The following is a 23,578-nucleotide window of genomic DNA, read 5'->3' on the forward strand; positions in this document are numbered from 1 at the left end:
TCCTGAGCTCCAATTAGAATGTCTAATTTTTACCCATCCCAGGACAAAACTCAACTGTCTGTTTTTCTAACCACAGCACAAATAGAATAAAGGGGTATTTTAGTTGGAAAGAGCAACACGGAAGTGCTAAATCATTAATAAGACTTCCCAAAGACCTGTAGTAGCCTATATCCATACCTTCTAAGCTTTGCTCTTCTCCCCTGCCCCTTTAACTCAAGGTTGAACACAAGAGAATATTTGTACAAAACCATCAGTTATAGAGCTGCCCAGAGAGATATCCTGCCCATCACACAATTTACAGAGGCAAAAGTAGGTTTAGAAGTCAGAAAAGACAGGGAAAAGGTGATCGGTATCCATTGTGCAATTAACCATCCTTTAATGTTTCTATTACAAACACAGTGAAGTGTAACCAGAATGAACAGTACATGCTCTGTATCCATCAACTAATTTCCTTCTTGCATTTTTAAAATAGGAAAGTATTAGTTCAAGGAGAACTACTGGCATTTTTATCTTCCTTTTAATATTAAGCCACTTGACTGTTAACCCTGATCGAGATAATAATTCAAATGCCACCAGTGCCAATCTCTGAACAAGACTGAATTACTAGTCTCTATTAGATACAGAAAACATGTATTACTGACCAGTTATGGGTTTTTTTTTGGGGGGGGGGGGGGAGAAACAGATTTTGAATCGCTTGTATGTTTAATTGCCAAGAACTCTTGATAATAGGCACAAGTGTACCAATAAGCATGTGACCTTTAAAATGAATGACTGCCACAAAACAAAAGCTTGAATACAGCAATAGCATGGGTTACTAGATTTACAGACGACTTTTAGACTCTTCAGCTTTTAAGGGATTTTCTAAACCTTGATGACCAGCTAGTCATGGACTGGAAATAAATGCCACAGCAGTCTCCTTTTCTTCCATCAACTCCTTTGTAGTCAGATCCATCTTCTCTCGGGAGAAGTCATTAATAGGAAGACCTTCAACAAACTTCCAGGTTTTATCCTGTTTGAAAGTTAGTCTGTATGAGAACAAGTCTTGTACAGTTTAAAAGCAGCACCTAATTTTGCACTATAGTTTAGGTACTATAGTGAAACGAGTGACACCTCTGAACACAAATGCTAATCTGTGGTCCAGAAATTGTGTTAGAACACATGCTTGCTCCAACTGAAACCAAGTGATGGTGTGGAGCAGATCTGTGTCTCGAAGTCTGATGTAGTTTAGTGACTAGAGTTTGCCACCTGAATGAGAAATCCCATTCTAGATAAGTTACAAGATAACGGTAAATTTACATGTAAATATCCCCAAACAAGCTTACTGTGAAACAGATGGACTTATGTCTCTAGTTTCTTTTTACCTGAGCAGTCTTAAAAGCATTAATATTTTTCTTCAAATTCAGTGTAGAAGGTTAGTTGCAGTGTATTCTTTCTACCTCCTTCTCCCTACACTTCAGACTACGATTTTCTGCGGCCATCCAATATTCATTTGCCAAATTATGGAACAGTGAGTGTAATGGGCATCTCTCAGTAGGCAGAAGTATGTTGAAAGCCTGCTTCACAGCACCAATGATCCAAATCCTAAAATGCTACCACTGCAATCTATATAACCTCCCACTCAAGACATTTCAAAAGTTAAACCTCGACAGATTTAAATAGTGCAGTTACCTTGATTACAACAGGGAATGAATAGAGCAAATCCTCTGGGATACCATAGGAATTTCCATCAGAAATGACTCCCATGGAAACAAATTCCCCCTGAAAACAAAAAGTTAGTGATAAATAGATTTCCTTGCTATTACAGTGGGCACAAATTTAATTTCTTATAGAAACTCCCGCCCCAAGTCTATACTATAGAAAGCCTTGCTGCATTTGTTATAGTCCCAAGTGTGTAATATCTTTGGTCACTGATGATTGGACAGATTAATCTACCCAGTGCAGAAGGACATTAAAAAACACAAAAGTTTAAAGAGATTAGTCATGAGCACCTCTGAATGTGCCATAGCAATATTTACCTCTGGAGTGCCAAACCAGATGTCCCTCACATGGTCACAGATAGCTTTGGCAGCTGACATTGCACTGGACAGCTTCCTGGCTTTAATAACAGCTGCACCACGTTGCTGAACAGTCTGTAGTAAAGACAAAAAAAACCCCAGAATTGGACATCTCATTTGCATATAGTCCATAAATGACACTAGGTTTAAGCAAGCAAGCAAGCAGTGGCTTTGTTGTCTAGTTACTGCTAACAGACTACTGCTGGGGGAATTCTGCCCACTGTGCAAGTGCAGAATTTATGTCCCCCGCAGAATTAATTCTGATGGAGAGGTGAAGGGAAGATGCACTTACACCTTTTGCCCACCACAGGCTCATATGGTGACAAAAGAGAAGGCAGCTGGCTCATCGGAGGAAGCAGTCAGCTGTGGAGAGGGAAGGGGCAGAGGCTGACTTCCTGACAGGGCCCTGCCCATGAGGAGGCATAGGATATGGGAGGGACAGACAGAGCAGGACACACTAGGCTGCTGGGGGCGGGCGGGCGTGTGTCACACAAACTGGGGTTCAGACGGGCTAGTGAGGGGGGGACAGGTGCTAGTGGGGCAACTATATTGAGCCAGAGGCTGAATGGGGAGTGGGAGATACAAGGACACATGGGGACAGAGCAGATGTGCCTGACTGAATGGGAGAGGCTGGGATCAGCCAGGGTTTGCATAGGAAAGGCTCACCAACAATCCCACCCCCACTGTTCCATATTTCTCCCATCCATACCCAACACTCTCAAGGTTCACTCCCAGGCTCCTTCCCAGCAATTATTTCCCTCTCCTGCAGTTCCTCCATTACCCCTGACTCCCCCAAGCCTTTGCACTTCTGAAGGAGGTGGGAAAAGTTTCTGTATTGTAGTTTAAATGAATTACTCAGTTCTGTATTCATATGCCTAGCAAGGAATTTTTCAAAACACATTTTCTGAATCTTTTTTGTTGTCTGTAACAACACAGACAGACATACTTGATAACAGGTATTTTGAAATGAATTACCAAAAATAATTGAAATTGGCATGATTATATGGTGTTATTTTGACAAATATGCAGAATTTTAAAATATTGTGCATAGAATTTAAGTTTTTGGCACAAAAATACCCCAAGAGTAATTGTCATGGGAGAAAGTTTTGTATAGTCTTCACTAAAAACCCTCAGAGTTGGAGAGCAAGATGTTCACAGTTGAATTATGGCAGATATACAATCCTACCAATAAGCAGCTGTAACACTGAAGTAGAACAGGCTAACAGCCTAGAAATGTTCTGCAAGGGTCAAGGCTGACACACACTGAAGGGTTGGGGAGGCTGGCAGTGCTAGGTTTCTTGCTGTACCAGGTTTGTGGCTAGCAGCCTATCTTACGGGGCTGTCAATGTAGGATCTTTCACAAGCGTCACATCAGGTGATCTGTAACCGTTTCGGTTCAGTAACTGAAGCTTTTTTAAAGTTTATAGGTAAGGCCCTACTTGAATTGCAGGATGATTGTCAAATAATTGTGACAGTTTCAGACAAGATGTGGAAAAAAAATAATGGACCTTTATTATTTGCAATAATTTGGAAAAACCTGCTCCCACTTTCAGCTGCCTGTCTGAGGGCTGGGGCTCCTGTTGTCAGCCGCACATCTGACAAAACTGCGGTGGAAGCCTAATACTGCAAAAATCTACAATACCGCAAATTAAGTAGGGCCTTATGTATAGGTTAATTTATGGCAGAACATTTATAGTTTAGTGGCCAGCTGAAGACTAGAAGTGAATTACTTAACATGTGTGTCCCACATGAGCTATCAAGCAACTTTAAAGATTACACAGAACTTATTTCACATGCTATCGAGTCATTTGATAGTACCTGAAGATCCCTGTCTCTTTTCGAAGACACTTATGTCAGACTAAGCGAATTGCTGAAATGTATACGTAAAAAGCAAGTCTCATTCATGTACAATATTTATAACAGCCAAAGTTTGTTCACTGACTCGGTACCAGTTAGTTAGACCCCAACTCATCCCCTAGGAAGCAAGCACCTCTAAACAGTCTTACTATCCCCTCAGACGACACACACATACATGTAACAGACCAGCTATATGATATATCCATGAGGGCCCATCCCCACTGTGTGCAGCAGGCCAGAGTCAAGGATCCAGCACTGAAGCCCTCCTGTTTAAATCTAGGAACTCCAGCACCTCAACTGAGAGTGTATAATTAGAAAAGAGGGACCGGACCTCACAACCTTACAGAGCAAGCAAAGGACTCGTTTAATAGGCCAAACAAATTTAAACTGCACCCAGAAACAAGCTGGAAGGTAGCAAAGCCTATGGAGCACAGGCAATTCAAATTCTTTATGGGAACCACTGCTCAGCAGTCAAACCACAGAATCCTTGAGTTAAAAAATGGCAGCCTTAAAAAAACAAAAAAAGACAGACACTCAAAAACTGTCATCCCCAAGTGATTATCAGTATATTCAGAGGGGAGCTTTTCCAATTCTTTGGACTAAAATTACTAAAAAGTGAACTATCCTCTCCTAGGCTAGGACACCAGAGGATACCCAGTGGCAGCAATTTTGACTCTCAACATTAACTTTCACGGTTGATCATTTCAGCAGAAAAAAATCCAGTTAGCATACTTATTTAGGTTTATGCAAAAGAAAGCACCACAGGAACAGGACTACAGATTTTAAAGATGCAAATATAGGATTATTCTGACAAGCTATTTGAAGACAAATCATTTTAGTAGGACTGGAAGATCTGCTTTGCTAAAGTTTCCCATAAGATTTCCATGGTGTATATATTAACACTAGCTTTTTACACTGAGTCAGAATTAGTCCAACAGGAGCACAGTATAGTACAGTTACACTGAGAGATCATTAACAAACAGAAAAATCTTACCACGATAAAGTCACCCTTCAGCCAGCTGTCATCTTTTACAGCTTCATAAACTCCAACTTCCTTTCCTTGCACTTTCACCTTAGCATGGTTAACATCTGGGTACTGAGTGGAGGAGTGATTCCCCCAGATGATGACATTCTTCACATCACTAGCAGTTACACCAAGTCTCAGAGCAATCTAATTTGAATTTAGAAAAGACATGGAACAGACTAATTTCAGCTACACTTTAAGTGTTTAGTACATCTAAGTATAACACTACTTTCTGAGAGAGCTTAAACATTTCTTTATAAGACAGACATAAGAAGGTCTTCTAGCCCTGGATGGATTCTTCCTACCTGGGCTTTAGCTCGGTTGTGGTCCAAACGAGTTAGACAGCTGAAGTTTTCTTTTGGTATTGAGGGAGCTGACTTTGAAGCAATCAGGCAGTTGGTATTTGCTGGATTTCCTACCACCACAACCTAGGAAGGCAATGAAGGGGAGTGGGACAAGAAGAGAAGTCAACTTTTTAGCCAAGCTACAGTTTCTGCAAATTCATTTCCCTCAGCTGGGAAAACACAACATTCAGCATTTGTAAAGAAAAGGCTTTACTCCAAAGAAACTGTCAAGAAATGAAGACAAAAAGTCTTGTTTAAATCCTAAACATATTGTATACCATCACTAACTGAAAGTCCTTTATCAAAAAAAAAAAAAAGAATACACTCAAGAGAATATCATAAATATAGAATCACAGAACAGTTCTTTTTAAATGCTTCTTCATAAGTGCCTCTATGATAAAGGAGACCAGTATTTAGGTCAGCACCACTGACCTCCAGTCTAGTTACCCTGCCGCGCAAAAATCCCCCACAATCTCTTAATACATTAAAAGGACTATACACACAAACTAGTCAGCTCTTTGCTTGCTTGCTTTCTGCTCTCCCCACCCCCCCATTAAAGTTTCCCATTTAAGGTAGTTCTACTAGATGACACTGCTTTACATGATCAGTTATGACTGAAGGAATTGTTGCCTATTTGAAGTAAGATGCTGTGTCTCAAGTTAAATCAGTTTCTCTTAATATGAAAAGGACAGATTAATTGATGAAAAAAAACAAAAACAAAACAAAAAAAAAACAGTGTCAAGCTCCATACAGCCTCCATCTAGTGAGTGGATCTAGAGACATGCTTTTATATTTCCCTTTTTGATATTCCAACTTCTTAGTTCCCCATTACTCTGTAAGAGCGGATGCTAATTTTTATTTCAACTGTAGAAAACACTCAACAGCCCTGTAGACTCAGCTGGAAGTTCATCAGCAGAGGAAGCAGGCATTAAAGTCAGTTACAAAGCACAGTGGGAGCATGAGTATGAGATTAGGAGCTGTAGGAGGGAAGCCACATGATTCTATTAATTGTACCTGAGCTACTGGAAAGAAAGACATTTAAAACCACCTCTCCAATGTGACTTTAAAAACTAAATCTAAAACAGCCTTTTTTTATTTTGTGACTTTTGACTGATACAGAAGTCACTAAATTAAAGCTACAGATTCATATGAAATAGGAGCCAAGTTTGCATCGGTAAACTGGTTGTTCATCTGCATGCGATATCTTGATAGGAGGCCACCTTGTCTCACTCTACTGCTCCTCACCTCTGAAGAGTAACTGCAGGACACTACACACTCCTACCTAGAACATGGTTCAGTGAATGGACTGGGATCATTCCCTAGATCAACTAGGGGGTCTAACAGGATGCCTCCACTCAGGCTTTGGCCAATTCAGAGCATTTGAGAAGCAAGACTTCCGTAAAACAAAATTTGTCCTTATGCTACATCAGTACTACTCTACAGCTCTTGCTGGGATCTTTAAGTTGCTTGGTAAAGAGTTTACAGAAACTATTTATTTTTTTAACTGGAATTACCTTGACCGTCTTCTTAGCATACTTGTCCAAGGCTGCACCCTGGGATTTAAAAATTTTCACATTTGCTTTGAGTAAATCTTTCCTCTCCATGCCCTCTCTCCTTGGCATGGAGCCAACCAGAACAGCTATATCAAGATCTTTAAATGCAACCTCCTCCTTGTCTGTTGCAATGACCTCTGTAAGCAAAGGAGGGAAGAGACAGAATTAGTAACAGACCAATCTTTTGGGGAATTCTATGGCAACATCAATGGAATTATTCTTTGGACTATCTTCTATTTAAAGCACTAATCAGACAGGCAGCTGTGACAGACACACCCAGAGAGCAAATGCCCATCTTTACTAGTTTAATTACTGCTCTTTCCTTACACTAAGTTGTCGATGGGTGTTAGCAACTTCCTAACGTGAATGAATTATGCATCATTTGTTTGCCTGTACCCTTTGATGTACCCTGTACATAGTACTCCTCACTTCCCCATCCCTTCCAACCCATGTAATAGCATTGGATTTTCGTGTATGACCCAAATGAGTTTTCCTTTCCTCAGTAACCAGCAATATCAATTCACACTGGAGAAGGTTGAGTAAAACTACACAGTCTGGGAAGTTTTATTTATCAACTGATATTTGAAACCATTACTATAATAACTATAGCATTGCCCATTAGCTCACTTTCTTCCACCTCAAGAGACTATACTTGAGAATCCAGAATTTGTTACACAAGTTGATCACTGAAATAAAGATAAAATTGAGAAATGACTTGATTTTAAGAGTTTGTGTTTTATAACTTCAGAAAAAGGACTGGCATATCAGAAAAGACAAGGCTATTTCACTACTAGGCCAGGAGGCCCATTGTGACATGATAGTTCAAGCAGCCAACTGTTTGCCATCTTACTTTCAAGGTTTAAATAGTAGAAACCAAATTCCCAATCATTACATATGCAAATAGCAATTTTACATATGCAAGTATTACATCCGTATCTGAAGAGTTGATCCTATTTCTCTTACAGTTTGCAGTTAATCAAGCTAAGTTAACTTTAAGAAAGTCTGTATTCCTTTTGGTCACCTCTCAGGAGCGGAAGGGCACAGTCTTGCAGTTCCATCATTACGCCATCCAGTACAGTCATCATGGGAGTGATATCCAACAGTATAAGAACAAGAGGCTGTAAAACAAAGTAATTTAAAAGCATATGGAACAATAAGTGTAGGCTTCAGGTTTCCAATTATTTCCTCCTGCAGCCAGATATTAGTTAGTATCACCTTTTGGGAGAGATGGGAACGTATAACAGCCCATTTACTAAGACAGTGACTAACAGCAGCATCACAATTCAGCATTAAATGCATATGAAAACCAGGATGCAGAATAACTCAAGGCTCTATTTCTTCTCTTCAGGCTCACTGCTAGGGTTGGTAACGGTCTAATCACACAAACCCAAACACCCTATCCCTGCCCCACTCACTCCATCTCCCCTCCCTCTGTCGCTCACTCCCTTTCACCAGGCTGGCACAGGGGGTTGGGGTGCAGGAGGGGGTGTGGGCTCTGGGCTGAGCCTGAGGCAGGGAATTGGGGTGCAAGCTCTGGGAGGGAGTTTGGGTGTTGGAAGGTGCTCAGGCAGCAGGTGCAGGCTCTGGGAGGGGGCTCAGGGCTGGGGTGCGGGTTCCAGCTGGTTGGCGGTACAATGGGGGTAAGGCAGGCTCCTTGCCTGCCCTGGCCCTGCACTGTTCCTGGAAGCGGCCAGCACATGCCTGCATCTTGGGGTGGGTGGGGAGGGAGGAGAGAAGAGGGAGAGCGAGAGCCAGGGGGCTCTGTGCACTGCCTCTGCCTGCAGGTATCACCCCTGCAGCTCCCAGTGGCCACAGTTCCTGGTCAATGGGAGCTGTGGAGTCTGTGCTTGGGGTGCAGGCAGCACACGGAGACCCCCGTCCACCTCCCAGGGACCACAGGGACATGCTGGCCACTTCTTGGAGCGGCATGGGGCCAGGGAGCCTGCCTTAGTCCCACTGCGCTGCTGGACTTTTGACGGCCTAAAATCTCCCCGTTTGGCTTCAGTAGCCTCCGGGAGATAGAGCCCAATACTGGGTGACTCCCAGCAAAAATCAGGAGGGTTGGCAACCCTACACTTAAAACAGTAACTTATGTCTTTGCATGAAATGTGAAGGCTCACAGGAAAACTTAACTCCAAGTTTATCAAGAGATTTTACAGATTCTAGTTTCTTCAATACTGTTGAACAAGACATGTGACAGTTCAGTTTAACCATTACCTGTTCTTTGCCAAGGACATCTCCCTTGGCAATGCTGTAGAGCAGAGAATAGGCGATCTGACCAGCAGCTCCAGTCACTAGGACTCTAATTGGTTCAGACTGTAAAAGAAAGACAGACTTAGCTAATACATTGCTGGTAATATAGTTTTCCCTGATTAGAGAGCCATTAAGCATTTTCAGCAGTTATTGTAGAAAGAGCATTCAAATATTTAATACTTCTGGATGCGAAGCATGTGCAAAAACCCAGCACAGGGTCAGCTCCTAGGATTCTGCTGCTCTTTCAAACCAATAGCTGCACTCCCAAATCTCTTCTGGGAGCAGACCAGACCTGCAGAAAGGTAGCCAAAAAGCTGCAACTTGAAACCCCAGAACTGGAAATATTCCAAGGCTTGTTTGCACTTTGTATGGAAGAGAGTGATGGAGTATTTTAAATGAAGACCAGAACAATTTAATGTATGGGGAAAAATACTGCCTTTTTAAAGCATAGGCACTTCAAATACAGAGTCACAAAATTCCATTAGACTACTATGTAGCTTTTATGCTTCAGACTTATTGGAGAGCCTGCACAAGTCTTCAGAAGATTTGCAGAATATGCAGCGTAGAATTACATCACACTATATTAGACTGCTCTCATTAATGTGCAGATTTACTTGCAAGTGGGGATTTGTAGAATACTGCAAACCTAGCTATCTGATGGAACTGTAAATAGGACACCAACTAAAAAGTTATGTAGCAGTTCAAGTGATATGCTCAAGAAAGATCTTGGAATCATGGTGGATAGTTCTCTGAAAACATCCACTCAATGTGCAGCAGCAGTCAAAGAAGCAAACAGAATGTTGGGAATCATTAACAGATAATAAAAACAGAAAATATCATATTGCCTCTATATAAATCCATGGCACGCCTACATCTTGAATACTGGGTGCAGATGTGGTCACCCCATCTCAACTTGAAAAAGAGACAACTAAAAAACCATGATTGGTGTGGAGAAAGTAAATAAGGAAGAATTTACTCCTTCTTATAACACAAGAACTAAGGGTCAGCAAATGAAATAGGCAGCAGATTTAAAAACAAAAAGGAAGTATTTTTTCCACATTATGCATAGTCAGTCTGTGGAACTCTTTGCCAGAGGATGTTGTGAAGGCCAAGACTATAACAGGGTTCAGAAAAGAACTAGGTAAGTTCATGGAGGATAGGTCCATCAATGGCTATTAGCCAGGATAGGCAGGGATGGTGTCCCTAGCCTCTGTTTGCCACAGGCTAGGAATGGGTGACGGGATGGATCACTTGATGATTACATGTTCTGTTCAATGCCAGGTGCCCCAGAGGGAATGGCCACTGTTGGAAGACTGTATACTGGGCTAGATGGACCATTGATATGACCCAGTATGGCCATTCTTATTAAATAAAGCAGTAGGCAAAAGGCTGGTGTGTATACTGTTTTTCACTGCCCAAGAATCCTCCCCCTCCCAATATCCAGAGGCCGAGGAAAGGGTCGTGTGTGTTATGTCAAGTTCTCATACAGCCTCAAACCAATCTCTGGGGTTTGAGGTTAAGCTGCCATATCTGCAAGTGTGAAAAATACCAAGGATGAAAAGAGCAAGACCTCTTTTAGAGCTTGTTTACACTAGGAAGGTTTTGTTTGTATGGTTACGCTGGCAAAAAAACTCTAGTGTGAACATTTATATGGATATGAAAGTACTTATACCAATTATGACGATGCCCAAGAAAGGTGATCCAGACAGTTAGTAATGGAGTTGGTAACACAAACTCTAGCAGCTTGCTACTACTTTCCAAATGCAACACGTACGACCTCATCATCATCATCAATACACTGTTTCAACAGGCCAACAAGTATAAGCCCTGGTCTACACTAGGACTTTACATCGATTTAACGCTGTTAAATTCGACCTAAACCTGCACCCGTCCACACGATGAAGCCCTTATTTCGACTTAAAGGGCTCTTAAAATAGATTTCCTTACTCCACCCCTGACAAGTGGATTAGCACTTAAATTGGCCTTGCAGGGTCAAATTTGGGGTACTGTGGACAATTTGACAGTATTGGCCTCCAGGAGCTACACCAGAGTGCTCCATTGTGACCGCTCTGGACAGCGCTCTCAACTCAGATGCACTGGCCAGGTAGACAGGAAAAGAACTGCAAACTTTTGAATCTCATTTCCTGTTTGGCCAGCATGGCAAGCTGCAGGTGACCATGATGGAGTCCCAGAATTGCAAAAGAGCTCCAGCATGGACTGAACGGGAGGTATGGGATCTGATCGCTGTATGGGGAGAGGAATCCGTGCTATCAGAACTCTGTTCCAGTTTTCGAAATGCAAAAACCTTTGTCAAAATCTCCCAGGGCATGAAGGACAGAGGCCATAACTGGGACCCGAAGCAGTGCCGCGTGAAACTTAAGGAGCTGAGGCAAGACTACCAGAAAACCAGAGAGGCGAATGGCCACTCCGGGTCAGAGCCCCAAACATGCCGCTTCTATGATGAGCTGCATGCCATTTTAGGGGGTTCAGCCACCACTACCCCAGCCGTGTTGTTTGACTCCTTCAATGGAGATGGAGGCAACACGGAAGCAGGTTTTGGGGACGAAGAAGATGATGAGGAGGTTGTAGATAGCTCACAGCAAGCAAGCGGAGAAACCGGTTTTCCCGACAGCCAGAACTGTTTCTCACCCTGGACCTGGAGCCAGTACCCTCTGAACCCACCCAAGGCTGCCTCCTGGACCCAGCAGATGGAGAAGGGACCTCTGGTGAGTGTACCTTTTAAAATACTATACATGGTTTAAAAGCAAGCATGTGAAAGGATTACTTTGCCCTAGCATTCGTGGCTCTCCTGGATGTACTCCCAAAGCCTTTGCAAAAGGTTTCAGGGGAGGGCAGCCTTATTGCGTCCTCCATGGTAGGATGCTTTACCACTCCAGGCCAGTAACACGTACTCGGGAATCATTGTACAACAAAGCATTGCAGTGTACGTTTGCTGGCGTTCAAACAACATCCGTTCTTTATCTCTGTGTTATCCTCAGGAGAGTGAGATATCATTCATGGTCACCTGGTTGAAATAGGGTGCTTTTCTTCAGGGGACACTCAGAGGAGCCCGTTCCTGCTGGGCTGTTTGCCTGTGGCTAAACAGAAATGTTCCCCGCTGTTAGCCACGGGGAGCGGGTAGCCATGCGGTGGCGGGAGGCAAAATGCAACCTTGTAATGAAAGCACATGTGCTATGTATGTAATGTTAACAGCAAGGTTTACCCTGAAAGAGTGTAGCCACTGTTTTATAAAATGTGTCTTTTTAAATACCGCTGTCCCTTTTTTTTCCTCCACCAGCTGCATGTGTTTCAATGATCACAGGATCTTCTCCTTCCCAGAGGCTAGTGAAGATTAGAAAGAAAAAAAAAAACCACGCACTCGAGATGAAATGTTCTGAGCTCATGCTGTCCTCCCCCACTGACAGAGCACAGACGAATGCGTGGAGGCAAATAATGTCAGAGTGCAGGAAAGCACAAAATGACCGAGAGGAGAGGTGGCGGGCTGAAGACAGGGCTGAAGCTCAAATGTGGCGGCAGCGTGATGAGAGGAGGCAGGATTCAATGCTGAGGCTGCTGGAGGATCAAACCAGTATGCTCCAGGGTATGGTTGAGCTGCAGCAAAGGCAGCTGGAGCACAGACTGCCACTACAGCCCCTGTGTAACCAACCGCCCTCCTCCCCAAGTTCCATAGCCTCCACACCCAGATGCCCAAGAACGCGGTGGGGGGGGGCCTCTGGCCAACCAGCCACTCCATCACAGAGGATTGCCCAAAAAACAGAAGGCTGGCATTCAGTAAATTTGAAAGTTGTAAACTTTTGAAGTGCTGTGTGGCATTTTCCTTCCCTCCTCCACCACCCGTCCTGGGCTAACTTGGTAGTCATCTCCCTATTTGTGTGATGAATGAATAAAAAAAAAATGCATGAATGTGACGCAACAATGACTTTATTGCCTCTGCAAGCCGTGATCGAAGGGAGGAGGGGAGAGTGGTTAGCTTACAGGGAAGTAGAGTGAACCAAGGGCCGGGGGGGGAAGGGGGGAGTTGTGCTCTTCTAACTGCCCTGCTGTCTGGCTACGTGTAACCAGCAGCCAGGAGATTTGCCTCAACCTCCCACCCCGCCATAAACGTCTCCCCCTTACTCTCACAGATATTGTGGAGCGCACAACAAGCAGTAATAACAGTGGGAATATTGGTTTCGCTGAGGTCTAAGCGAGTCAGTAAACTGCGCCAGCACGCCTTTAAACGTCCAAATGCACATTCTACCACCATTCTGCACTTGCTCAGCCTGTAGTTGAACAGCTCCTGACTACTGTCCAGGCTGCCTGTGTACGGCTTCATGAGCCATGGCATTAAGGGGTAGGCTGGGTCCCCAAGGATACATATAGGCATTTCAACATCCCCAACAGTTATTTTCTGGTCTGGGAATAAAGTCCCTTCCTGCAGCTTTTGAAACAGACCAGAGTTCCTGAAGATGCGAGTGTCATGTACCTTTCCCGGCCATCCCACGTTGATGTTGGTGAAACGTCCCTTGTGATCCACCAGAGCTTGCAGCACTATCGAAAAATACCCCTTGCGGTTTATGTACTTGCCGGCTTGGTGTTCCAGTGCCAAGATAGGGATATGGGTTCCGTCTATGGCCCCACCACAGTTAGGGAATCCCATTGCAGCAAAGCCATCCACTATGACCTGCACATTTCCCAGGGTCACTACCCTTGATATCAGCAGATCTTTGATTGCGTGGGCTACTTGCATCACAGCAGCCCCAACAGTAGATTTGCGCACTCCAAATTGATTCCCAACTGACCGGTAGCTGTCTGGCATTGCAAGCTTCCACAGGGCTATCGCCACTTGCTTGTGAACTGTGAGGGCTGCTCTCATCTTGGTATTCATGCACTTCAGGGCAGGGGGAAAGCAAGTCACAAAGTTCCAGGAAAGTGCCCTTACGCATGCGAAAGTTTCGCAGCCACTGGGAATCATCCCAGACCTGCAACACTATGCGGTCCCACCAGTCTGTGCTTCTTTCCCGAGCTCAGAATCGGCGTTCCATAGCATGAACCTGCCCCATTAGCACCATGATGCATGCACTGGCAGGGCCCATGCTTTCAGAGAAATCTGTGTCCATGTCCTGATCACTCACGTGACCGCACTGACGTCGCCTCCTCGCCCGGTATCGCTCTGTCAGGTTCTAGTGCTGCATATACTACTGGATAAATGCGTGTCATGTTTAATGTGCTCCTAATTGCCAAAGTGAGCTGAACAGCCTCCATGCTTGCCTTGGTATGGCGTCCGCACAGAAAAAAGGCGCAGAACGATTGTCTGCCGTTGCTCTGACGGAGGGAGGGGCAACTGACAACATGGCTTACAGGGTTGGCTTACAGGGAATTAAAATCAACAAAGAGGGTGGCTTTACATCAATGAGTATTTCAGGCAGGACTTCACAGAGGGTTCCAATAAGAAATGGTGCACCTAAGTAATTGTTCTTATTGGAACAAGCAGATTGGTCTGGCCTCTGATTGATGCATGGCTAGATTTACCTCGCTACACCTTCTCTATGAGTGACTGCAGTGTGACCTAGAGGAATGAGTCCCCTAGACGGGGGGTGGGGGGGAAGCAAATGAGTACAAAACAAATCTGGTCTATTTCTTGTTTTGCTCCACTCCATCTATCTTTTACATCTTTGGCTGGCAGACGGTGCAGAAGGACTGCAAGGCATCCTCATCTCTTGCCTGCCTGGCAGAAGATGGTACAGTAGGACTGCTAGCAATCCTTATCGCCTGCCTGCTCACCATAAGATGGTTCAATAGGACTGACTGCAGGACTAAAGAGAATGACCTGGTCAAGTCACTCCAAATTTAGTCCCTGAGCCCATGTCTGCCCAGGTGCTCCTGGCCTACGTGGCCAGGAGCACCTCCGACATGACGATGACGGCTACCAGTCCTACTGTACCGTCTGCTGCCACAAGGCAATGAGTTGATGCTGCTGTGTAGCAATGCAGTACCACGTCTGCCAGCACCCAGGAGACATACGGTGACAGTGAGCTGAGCGGACTCCATGCTTGCCGTGGTATGGTATCTGCACAGGTAACTCAAGAAAAAAGGCGCAAAACGATTGTCTGCTGCTGCTTTCACGGAGGGGAGGGAGGGAGGGAGGGAACGGGGGCCTGATGATATGTAGCCAGAACCACCCACGACAATATTTTAGCCCCATCAGGCATTGGGATCTCAACCCAGAATTCCAATGGGCAGCGGAGACTGCAGGTACTGTGGGATAGCTACTCACAGTGCAACACTCCGGAAGTTGACACTTGCCTCGGTACTGTGGAAGCACTCCGCTGAGTTAATGCACTTAGAGCATTTTCTGTCGGGACACACACATGAATATATAAAACCAATTTCTAAAAAACCGACTTCTATAAATTCAACCTAATTTCATAGTTTAGACATACCCTAAGACAACCTGGATGCATCCTTATTCAAAACACTAGCCCATGATCATCAACATCATCTGATTAAGAGCTCTCCATGATTTACAGCTCACTTGCCTCCTGAGAGGTACAGTGTCCCTCCATATTGCTCTCAAGCAACAGACAACAAATCAAGCCAGGGAAGAAAAAAAAAATAATGAAAAAAAAAATCAGAATTTCAAGTCTGGAAAATTGTGACAGTTCTGAATTCCAGCAAACACATGGAAGCATTTCCCTCAGTTACAGAAGCCTTAGTGGATGCTGAGACAGTGTGGAAAAAACAATGTCTGCTGAAGTTCTCAGCTATATTAAAAAGGAAACATCAGGACTTATTTGATGAGAATGTCAGTTCTTGAACTCACCACATGTTTCCCTCCAAGTCTACACAGCAGACAAGGATTCTGCAGCTAGGAAGACTGCACATCATTGATTAAAACAGACTTGAGCAAATGAAAAACCATTAGTGGAAAAAGGAACTGGTAGAATTACAACTAGCAGAAGACTGCAAAAATACCAAATGCTTTTTTGCTTGCCTTTGTGCTGTGTATGGACTGAGGTACAACAGAATATCTCTATATGAGCCCCAGACAGCAACAGACTCTTAATTGACAAAAAGAAATACTTGGCCAATGGATGCAACATTTCATTTAGCATCTCAATCACCCTTCCAAATGCTCTTCCACAATGTTCACTGAAAGACTAGCTTATACTAGCCCCCAATTTATGACACTATAACTGCAATCAAGCAGTTGTCAAAAGGGAAAGCACATGGACTAGATGACATTCCAGAAAATATCTACAAGCTGGGTGGCTACCACACTCCAATGCACCTCACACGGCTCTTCTGCATTATCTGGGAGCAAGAGTCACTGCCACAGGATTTTAAGGATGCCAATATTGTCCACCTCTATAAATAGAAGGGGGATAGGGCAAACTGATACTTACTGTGGCATTTCCCTGTTGCTGGGAAAAACTTAAAATCCAGCCAAGAATTAGTAAAAAGACCTAGCTGTCCTCCTCAAATCTCAGTATGGATTTCTGTCTGTATGGGGCAGCAGAGACATGATCTTCACAGCCAATCAGATTCAGGCAGAGTGCACGGAGCAAAACCATGCTCTTTGTCGACTCAGCTAAAGCTTTAGACTCTAAATCGCAAGGCACTCAGGAAAATTTTGTTCATGTTTGGATGCCCTGTAGAGTTTTTTCTGTCATTTGGTGCTTCCATGATGGGAAGATGGCCAGTGTGGTGGAAAATGGCGAGATTATCAGAACCTTTTCCAGTCACCAGTGGCACCAAAGTCAAGTGCTGGCTCCCACACTCTTTTCCATCCTTTTGAGAGCTATGCTTATGGATACATTTAATGAGATTGACAGAAGAGTATTTATCTAAATCCACACTGATGGGAAGTTTTTCAATCTGCAATGCTTTCATGCTTGCATGAAAGTTGCAGATTTACTCAGTAAGCAGCTTTTTATTTTTTGGCTGATTGTGCAATGGTTGCTTACTCGATGCAGGACATTCAGTTTATAACTGATCACTTGGCTTGTGCAGTCATTCATTTTGGTTTCACCATCAGCCTAAAGAAAACAGAAGTACTGTACCAACCAGTTTTGGAGAATGTCTACGCAATTATTAAAAACAACACCGTTCCAGTCCATGGAGAAATTTTGCTATCTAGGGATTATGCAGTCACAATTGATGAGATTATCCATCGCATAGCCAAAGCCAGCTCTGCATCTGGAATGCTGTCACACGTCCTATGGAATGACAGGGGCATCAAAAGTACGTACTAAGCTAAACGTCTTACAACACTTCTATTCGGTTATGAGACATGGACAGTCACCGCCACAATTGTGCATACAGCACTGATCAAGTTTCCTGTCTTCAGTCTGTTTATAGGGTCAAATGGTGGGACAAGATTTGCAATATCAAAATCCTTAATTGTTGTAATTCTCGTTCATGTGGAGTACAGGAGTCGACAGGAGAGTGATCTCCAGTTGATTTGACGCATCGATCACTGCGTGTTGATTCCCCGATAAGTGTAGACAAGCCCTCCATCACCATACTAGTATAGCTTATGATGGTTCCCAAAAGTAGGGCCCTCTCAAATTCATGGTCCATTTTGGTCAATTTCACAGTCACAGGATTTTAAAAATAATAAATTTCATGATTTCAGCTATTTAAATATGAAAATTCACAGTGTTGTAATTGTAGGAGTCCTGACCCAAAAAGGAGTTTGGGTGGGGAGGGGACGAGTGTCACAGGGTTATTGTGGGGGGTGGGAGGGAGGTTGTGGTACTGCTGCCCTTACTTCTGCACTGCTGCTGGCAGTGCCTTCAGAGCTGGGCGGCTGCTGCTTCTGTGCTGCCTCAGTCAGCAGCCGCCACTCTCCGGCCACCCAGCTCCGAAGGCGGCGCAGAAGTAAGGGTGGCAATACTGTGACCCTCCCCGCCCCACGCAACTCCCTTTTGGGTCAGGACTCCCAATTTGAGAAACGTTGGTCTCCCCCGTGAAATCTGTATAGTACCAGGTAAAAGCACACAAAAGACCAGATTTTATGGTCCATGATGCATTTTTTCATGGCTGTGAATTTGGTAGGGCTGTACCCACAAGATATAGTGGTATAAATGCTTCTACACTAGAGCTTTTACTGACTCAGCTACACCAGAGCAAAGAGGCACATCCCTTACCAGCATAGGTATGTAGCTGAACTTTTAAATTTAGAGCAGGCCTTGTGAAGATAATAAAATCCCAGTTTGGGAGTCAGGGCTAAGAGTTACCACCCTAGAGAAGCTTTTGTGGATTTCCTAATGAAATCAGCTTCTGGATTTAACTGTATTCCCTGTAAAGTATTCAGAATCCAAGCACTATGGCATCATGCTGGTGTTAGATAGCCTCATTTTATGGTTATCTAGTTTCATTTTATAAAATGAAAACAGCAAAAATTAGGAGGTTAGACTATTAGGACTCCAAGGTATAAACAAGTTGAGTTAGTCACTCCTATAGTAATTGTGTATTGTTAAACTTAAGTCATCAAATTGACTTTTTGAAAAAGTCAACTCACTGTTACATATCAAAAATCTGTCCTTTGAAGGTTTCCTGTTTTGTAGCATGTGAGGTTAAGCTCTCAATTCTTGTTACTACAAGTCTTGAAGGTGTTGGAATTTTTGGGGAAAAGGGAACAAAAAAAAACAACAAACCATTCCAAGAATGATGGCTATATTACACAACCATAGGATAGAGAAGCAGCGTTTTACATGTTCTTTGATCACAGAATCATGAATCTGGCTAGATGACAGAACTGTACAAGTGAGTTAGCATTATGTAACCTGAGAAGTCTGCTTTGTACCAGATGTTAAAAATTTAGTCTTCACCAAGATGTTTCTGAAGGGGATCTGTTTTCTGTCAGAATAAGTGAAATGATGATCTTTCTGCTAGTTGTGATAAAAAAAGAGACAGTTGTAAAAAACAATGAAAAATGAACTTATCACTCAATTACACGAACATTTACAAACCATCTTGAACCGGTCTTGAAATGGAACAACATGCAACACTGGCACACTAAGATTGTGTTCCCCTACACTCGCTTTTCATCACTTCAAATTAATTATAGTTTAATTTAGGGGAGAAGTTAGTAATACTGCACTTCTGCAAAATGAAAGCGTGACTTCCAACTTAAATGATGGTGCTGTCCTGTTTTATTGGGGGAAAGGGGGGTTGGCACTGTTTCTCTGGATTGTAACACTTCAGCAAATCAGGTGTGTTTTCCCCCCACCCCATTAGTGTTACAAGCAACGCTTAAGGAAATTTAATAGATTAAATAATTTTTATTTTACTCTATCCAGTCAGTTTCAACCATTTCCCCTTTAGAATCAGTTTGCACAGGTATGTCTTTAACACAGCAACAGGAGACACAAGACTTGCATAGTAAAATGAGAATGCCACAAAAATTGGCTTGCAGGTTTGAGGCAATTGTAGCACCCAGTATTATCAAACAAGGTTGTAAAAATCATGGAGTTACTGTCGTCCCCACCCTCCACAAAAAAAAAAAAAAGAGAAGAAGAAGAAAAACACCATAACTGGCTTAAGCCATTACTACTTCTAAATTGTCTCATTAATTTTATTTTATTATTTTTATTAGCTTTTACTATTTTATTAACTGTTTATTAGCTGTCTAGGTTGACCCTGTAGAATGCACTCACTTCATGTATTCAAGCTTCTTCTCTGCAACGAGTATTAGAGGTTTTTTATTTGTTAGACAAAAACAGGTTTTCATGCACATGGTCTCTAGAGTCAGGAGCTAGGGAGTTAAAAACAACCACTAAATATTGTGATTTGTTTTAATCACAAAAATGGCAAGATATAGCAGCACTGAGCCACTGAAGCTACTTTTAAAATCAGTTTTGCTTTAAACTTGCTAGATGTCAAGATGATCATGTCCCTTTACATGTAGGCCCATTCTTTCAGAAAGGAACCTTAGGTACATAGGGCAGTCATTTTAATCTGCGACTTGGCTCCTATACTGAACTTTAATAAAAATGCTTTCATGTTCTGGTAACTAGAGCAGTGACCTTTAGTGGTTGCCAGTTTTTAGAGTTTGTAACATGAAATATATAGAATAAGTTCAATTAACATATTTTGAAGCTATTTATATCTCCCCTGTCAAATTCAAAAAGTGTGGAAGAGAGCCAGGAAAGGGTATGGAATATTTAGTTCTCTACAAGAGAAAGGGTGGAAAAATAAACTGTTTCATTGTATTCGCGTGTACAGGACCTCTACATCCTCAGATAGCTTCAAAAGACAACATAAGTAGAATTCTGAAGGGGAGGAAAATATATTAAAATAGCCTTTTTTAAAAGAATACTTGGTTATAGAGCACAAGCTTTCAATCTCAAACCTGGAGACTGACATCAGCACCATTTATTCCCTTCCCCGCCGTACTTTTACATAAGTGCTTATTGCCTTAATTAGTATCTTTTGCAAAGTATAACACCTTCAATTTTAACAGATTTAGGACTTCTCAAACTTGCTGGATACAGTACTATTTAACAAAACAAATAAGCTAGCTATGCTGCAGGTAGTTACAAAGGATAGTATCAAATTAATATCAGATTGTCCTCTGTCAGTAGGAGGCAAGGGAGGGGGCAGAAGAACTATATCCTACCTACACAGAGGTGGACTGTGTTACAAAATCCGTAACTTAATTACTAACTGTGATAACGTACCTTGCTTTACAACATCCAGGAAAGTGGGATTAAGAGGACAGTAGTCCATGCACAGTTCAAGTGTTAGCAGTAACCCACCTTGCTTGATAAAACATTTTAAAACTATAAGTAATCAATATTACTGAAGCTGAAAGCTTAAGAGTCAGATATCAGACCAATAAGACTTGGCTGACAGACCAACTCATTTGAAGTCGCACAGTAGCTGTGCTGGTCCCATATAGGAGAAAAACAAGGTGCACGAGGGAATATCTTTCACCAACAGAAGTTGGTCCAATAAAAGAGATACACTTTTGAGCTCTACAGAGGTCTTCTCATTTCTTTCACCAACAAATTTGTTCCAATAAGAGATACTGCCTTAGTCACCTTGTCTCAGACTTTTATTCTGTCCTTTCCACATTTGAGTAGAGGAATTAGTTGAGAAAACTGCATTCTGATACATTTCAGAGAGTTGTGAGACAATTTAGCACTTGAAGTTATTAGCTATGTGCAAGTACTGTACCGATGTAATGTTCCCCAGTCCGTTCCTTTAAAATGGAAGTTGAGATAGGTGCTCCTAAACATGAGCGTTGTTCACATGAGGATTTGGCTAATGGCAATTATACCAAATCATGGGGGACTCGGTTTTCAGAAATTTCAAAACTGTCGTCCCTAATGCTAAATGGGATTGGGAACATCCTGAATTGACATGACTGGAGTAGTGAACGTGAAATCAAAACGATAAGGTTCTCCAGGGACTAGACATCACTAGAGTAGCATTTTAGATACACAAATAAAACAAGAGTGGGGTAGAAAAATCTGGAATTGAAGAGCAGGATTTAGGGTCAAGGAAGACATGAGGGGCAAAACAAAAAATAAATCCATTACTAGAGATGGAAGAAGGATTATCTCCGTATATACATTGGATAGTGACAGGAAGCAAGTAATTTATACATGCCACAGCAAGCAATATCACATCACTTTACACATTTAAAGTGAACAAATTTCTAGATGCATCATACATAGGAAATGGAAGTGACTTAAAACTTAAGGCCAGAGCACAGGCAGCGTGCGCCTTATTGTTACACCAGAAAGGACAGAAGCAGTGTAATGAATATAGCTCCTTACAATGCTTTTAGTGACATCACTAACACCTATTTTAACAGATTTCAGAGTAATAGCCGTGTTAGTCAGTATTCGCAAAAAGAAAAGGAGCTTTTCCACAGCATGCATCCGATGAAGTGAGCTGTAGCTCACGAAAGCTTATGCTCAAATAAATTGGTTTGTCTCTAAGGTGCCACAAGTACTCCTTTTATTTTAACAGGGAAAGGAAAATGTTTATATTTCAGGCCTTTCCAAGCAAAACAGCTTTTCAACTCAACCATTTCACTATTACCATAAGAAGAAGAAATGCAATTGAAATCCAGGGCTAGTGTCTGGGATTAGTTCCAGCGCCCATCCCATCCCTTCCCATCCCATCATTTCGGGGGGAGGGATAGCTCAGTGGTTTGAGCATTGGCCTGCTAAACCCAGGGTTGTGAGTTCAATCCTTGAGGGGACCATTTGGGATTGGTCCTGCTTTGAGCAGGGGGTTGGACTAGATGACCTCCTGAAGTCCCTGATGTTCTAACCTGCCTAAGTCACACAGCTTGAACAGAAAAGGAACTGGAAAGTAACACAGAGAAGAACGCCATATAATCCCCATGACCGGTGACATTCTAGATCAGGATGGGACCTTCTAGATCAGGATACAGCACTTTATGAAAAACAATGAATTATAATTGCTAGTTTGAATGCTGCAGCAGACATGCACCCCTGGCTGGAACAGTTTGAGACTCAGGTGCACTGCTTCCACAATAACCCACTGGAGAACACTTTCAAAGTCACCTCGAGACACTACGAAAAGCGACGTCACCCACTTCCCCTCCCGCACTCCCGCGATTAACAGACGGTTTCTATAAAACCACACCAAGATTTTACCCAACAGCTGGCAGCTCTGTCCACAGCCACTGCTCACGCCGACGTGCCCGCGGCAAGCGCCCCAGCCTGCAGCGTTCGGGAACCACTCCGGGCTCCGGCCCAGGCTGCGGGCTCCGTGTCCTCTGCTGCAAGGATAAGGGGTCACCCCAGCATAGGAACGATGGCGCCTGACCGATAAACGGGGCCGCCCGGTCCCGGGGCCCCTTCTGCTCGCCCTACCCCCCGACCCTCCTGCCAAGGACGGGCGCAGGCTACAGACTCCGCTCACGCCCCCGTCCCACCAGGAACTGCACAGGGTCACCTCCCCCCCCCCGACACACACACACACACACACATATCAGCGGGCGTTGGGGGCTCTGTACCCCCGCCCTCACCCCAGGTAGGGGGTACAGGTCTCCCACGTACACGGGGAGGGGAATCTGTACCCCAGGCCCTCACCCACACAGGGAGGGGGATCTGCATCCCAAGCCCTCACTCCAGGTAAGGGGTACAGATCTCCCGCATACACAGAGCGGGGGTGCGGGAGGGATCTGCACCCCAGGCCCTCACCACATGTAGGGGTTACCCTCTCACACGTACGGAGGGGGAGCAGGGGTTACCACCATATTCTCCAGAGGGAGGGGGAGCTTCGTATCCCCCGCAGGCCGAGCGGTACTGACCATGGCTAGGCGAAGCGGCGTGTCCGGCTGTGTCGCTGTCTAGCCTCAGGGTCACCTCTAAGCACAGCTAAGGCGCCGACGGCAGTAGCAGCAGTCCCACGCACGGCGCTGAAGGTATTAAGCGGGAGAAGGAGGGGGCTGATCCCAACGGGCCGCCCCTCGCCGCGCAGCCGCCTGGGTGCTGTAGTCTC

The 23,578-nt window shown here is 43.7% G+C and overlaps 1 protein-coding gene across 1 annotated transcript; it reads right to left on the minus strand.

The window, feature by feature from the left end:
- Window positions 1-346: 346 nt before the first annotated feature.
- On the minus strand, window positions 347-23,557 carry MDH1 (malate dehydrogenase 1). Its single transcript, XM_073339534.1, has 9 exons — window positions 23,388-23,557; window positions 9,050-9,148; window positions 7,854-7,950; window positions 6,794-6,969; window positions 5,241-5,363; window positions 4,906-5,082; window positions 2,016-2,129; window positions 1,669-1,758; window positions 347-1,009 (listed from the first exon to the last, which is right to left on the minus strand). Exons 1-9 carry the CDS (start codon window positions 23,388-23,390, stop codon window positions 884-886), a joined length of 1,005 nt encoding a protein of 334 aa, XP_073195635.1. The 5' UTR covers window positions 23,391-23,557; the 3' UTR covers window positions 347-883.
- Between the last annotated feature and the right edge of the window lie 21 nt (window positions 23,558-23,578).

The sequence above is a fragment of the Lepidochelys kempii genome, chromosome 3 (genome assembly GCF_965140265.1).
Source record: "Lepidochelys kempii isolate rLepKem1 chromosome 3, rLepKem1.hap2, whole genome shotgun sequence".
NCBI lineage: Eukaryota > Metazoa > Chordata > Testudines > Cheloniidae > Lepidochelys > Lepidochelys kempii.

Excerpts from the sequence above, each read along its gene's own strand:
- MDH1 (XM_073339534.1), bottom strand. Across the intron at positions 6,970-7,853 it reads TGCCCTTCCGCTCCTGAGAG|AGGTCATTGCAACAGACAAG; the intron begins GTGACCAAAAGG and ends CTTTGCTTACAG. Across the intron at positions 2,130-4,905 it reads TGAAGGGTGACTTTATCGTG|ACTGTTCAGCAACGTGGTGC; the intron begins GTAAGATTTTTC and ends TCTTTACTACAG.